Consider the following 3,268-nt stretch of genomic DNA (forward strand, 5'->3'; position numbering starts at 1 on the left):
GCAGAGCGAGGCTGTGATGCAGTTGGAAATAGCCGAGGACCCTGCACCGAGAGAATCGGAGCTCACTGCTAAGCTCCTCATGCTCCTTCACCAAGTGCTTTGAAGAAAGCTGGGGGGCAGGGTGGGGGCCGGACAGAGGCCCCCTGGGTGGAGCAAGTGCACGAGATGAACAACGCCTATGGGGAGGGGGTGTCACTCACAACGTCCAGCCTGACTTCCCAGATACAAGGCACAGGTCACAGGTACTGAGGAGGACCCGCATACCTTACTGTCTCCACAGCACAAGCAAATCACTGCTTCTGCGGAAGGGACTGAAGCAAGACATCCTCCCCTGCAGGAATTTCTCCCCCCAAGAAGGACCAGAGTTTCCCCCGAGGAGATGGAAGGATGGAAGATGAAGAACGTGTCCCCCTCAGGGCCGTGGGGCTGAGGGAAGAGTGTCCGCCTAGGACCCAGGGCTTCGAAGACACAAAGAAAAAGGCTAATTTCAGTCAGAGAAACACAGATACCGTATGATTTCACGCATATGTGGAATTTGGGAAACTCCACAGAAGAACATAGGGGAAGGGAAGGAGAAATAAGATAAAAATAGGGAGACAAACCGTAAGAGGTTTTTTTTAATATTTTATTTATTTTTGAGAGAGAGAGAGAGAGAGACAGCATGAGCAGGGCAGGGTCAGAGAGAGGGAGTCACAGAATGTGAAGCAGCTCCAGGCTCTGAGCTGTCAGCACAGAGCCCGACGCGGGGCTCGAACCCGCGAACCGTGAGGCCATGACCTGAGCCGAAGTCGGACGCCCAACCGACTGAGCCCCCCAGGCGCCCCGAAACCATAAGCGTTTTAAATACAGACACTAAGCTGAGGGTTGCTGGGGGGGGGTGGCGAATGGGAGCCGGGCAGTGAGGAAGACGTTGGTGGGACGAGCGCGGGGTGTTGCACGTACGTACGAGGTGAATCGCGGGGTTCTACTCCTGAAGCCACGACAACACTGTGTGTTAAGTAAGTTGAATTTAAGAAAAAGAAAAGGAAACGCTAGCTTGCGCCTCCCACCAGCCTCTGCTCCTACAGCAGCAGCACCTGCCGGCGCTGGAGGCGAGGCCCCCACGCCGTGAGCAGCGGCGGCAAACGACGGCCTGGAGGGCTGACCTCACATGACCTCGCAAAGGTCCCGAACGCGAGGGCGGCAGAGAGCTTCCGGGTCAGGGGTGACGCACCCGGCTCCCCAGGGACACGGGCCTCCCAGCCCGCGCTGCACGCACCCTCCGCCCTTCTGCTCGCGGGCGAGCTGCGTCCTAGCTTGCGGTGAAGCGGGGGGCCGTCTCCGGACGCCCCCTGGGGTCATGGAGACTTGCGGGGGGCGGGGGGCCGAGATCTGGAGCGGGCTCGCGGCAGGCGGCCAGGAGAGCGCTCCTGAGACGTCTTTGGTGCAAACAGGGGGCTTTATTAAAGCAGAGGGACAGGCCCCGTGGGCAGAGGAGCCGCGGCCTCTGCAGCGCACGCGCGGGGCGGGGCGGGGCGGGGGGGCCGGGGGCCCCGCGGACCCGCGTGTGGCCCTGCGACCACCTGAGGTAAGGAGGCCCCGCGGGCGCCGCTCCCGCGCGTCCCCGACACCCAGCCTGGGGCCGAGGCTGGTGTTCCGGCCTGTTTCCCGCCTCAGAAAGACCCCGCAGCTCGGTAACCAGAAGCGTCCGAGGTGGGCTGCTGCGTGTGAGGGGTGGAGAGGCGCGCAGGAGGGAAACTGCTGGATGTCTCTAACACACCGGGCACGTTTCTAGACCGGGGTGGGCAGTTCTTCTTAACCGTTGCCTCGTTCAAACGGCATTGCGATTGGGTGTCAACACTAAGAAGAGATTATTTCTTTAAACGCATCTCTTTTCTCTTCCGCCAGTGAGACACTTGCTGCAAGAGCGACATCTGAAAGGGAACCAAAAAACTCCATAATCAAGGTAAATAATATTTTAAATATATTTTTAAATATCAAAAGTTTTGTAAAGTATATCAAAAATTTAAATAGAGAGTTGCCTCTTAACCCATATGAGAACCCAAGGTGAAAGAAAAAAAGTGTCCCTTTATACGTGTTTCATATATTTTAATGATTAGGTTGATTGCAGAATATTAAGGTAGTAGAAAAAATATTAAACATTTGCAAAATAGATGTACGATGTACTAAAACCCCACGATATTTTTCTAGGTTTGAATTTTTTATATTAAAACAAAATTTATGTATTTAATTTTTTTAAGTTTATTTATTGAGAGAGAAAGCGAGCATGAGCAGGGGAGGGGCAGAGAGAGAATTCCAATCCACTGACTTTGTGGAGTGAGACACGGGGCTGGGTCCCACAAACCCTGAGGTCGTGACCTGAGCCGAAACTTAAAGTTGGATGCTTGAGCTTAACCGACTGAGCCACCCAGGGGCCCCTAAAACTAAATGTATCATCTTTCTACTTTCTTGGGGTTCATGGAACCAGACTCAGTAACACTTTCAAAATCCCCTTCTTCATCTTTTCAATGGAGAGAACTGACATTTTTTGACAGCTTTTCTTCTCTAAGTACGTGTCTTCCATAATTTATAACTAGCTCCAGCTTGCTGAAACAGCGTTTGCACAGTGCCATTTGTGAATCCCAATGTATTCATTTTTTAAATTTTCATCTTGATTAACATTAATTTTGATACTTTGTACATCAATGGCAACCTTCAGTCGAAGGTTGGAACTGGAAATTTAGATTAGAGAGGAATTGACATTAGAATAGATGGACTTAGTATTTCAACTTACTAAATTTTTATTTTATTTTTCAATGTTTTATTTATTCTTGGGAGACCGAGAGCACGAGCAGGGGAGGGGCAGAGAGAGAGGGAGACAGAGAATCCGAAGCAGGTTTTAGGCTCTGAGCTGTCAGCACAGAACCTGACAAGGGGCTCAAACCCACGAGCCATGACATCAGGACCTGAGCCAAAGTCGGACACCTAACCAACTGAGCCACCCAGGTGCCCCTAAATTCTTTTTAAAGATGAGTGGGTCACCTTGAGGGAAAAAATGGTAAAAAATAAAGGGTATTTCTTGACAAAATTCCTTGAGAAAGCTCTCAGAACTTACTGATCACAACTCAAATTTTATAATCCTGGTCATTTCTTTCTGACCTCCGTTCAGACAGCATGGTTGTGATGCCTCTGTATACAGTGTGAATCAAACAATTGAGCATTTTTTCCCCAAGAATATAGGTCTTTGGCTCGTAAGCCATATATTGTAAGCTCCCCCCCCTCTTTTTTT

General features: G+C 51.0%; 1 protein-coding gene across 1 annotated transcript; it reads right to left on the reverse strand.

Annotated features, from left to right (window-relative positions):
- Positions 1–1,146: 1,146 nt before the first annotated feature.
- On the reverse strand, positions 1,147–1,939 carry LOC120244230 (translation initiation factor IF-2-like). Its single transcript, XM_039250623.1, has 2 exons — positions 1,883–1,939; positions 1,147–1,697 (listed from the first exon to the last, which is right to left on the reverse strand). Exons 1-2 carry the CDS (start codon positions 1,911–1,913, stop codon positions 1,147–1,149), a joined length of 582 nt encoding a protein of 193 aa, XP_039106554.1. The 5' UTR covers positions 1,914–1,939.
- Between the last annotated feature and the right edge of the window lie 1,329 nt (positions 1,940–3,268).

This window comes from Hyaena hyaena, unplaced genomic scaffold (genome assembly GCF_003009895.1).
Source record: "Hyaena hyaena isolate Hyena2069 unplaced genomic scaffold, ASM300989v1 scaffold_376, whole genome shotgun sequence".
NCBI classification, from domain to species: domain Eukaryota; kingdom Metazoa; phylum Chordata; class Mammalia; order Carnivora; family Hyaenidae; genus Hyaena; species Hyaena hyaena.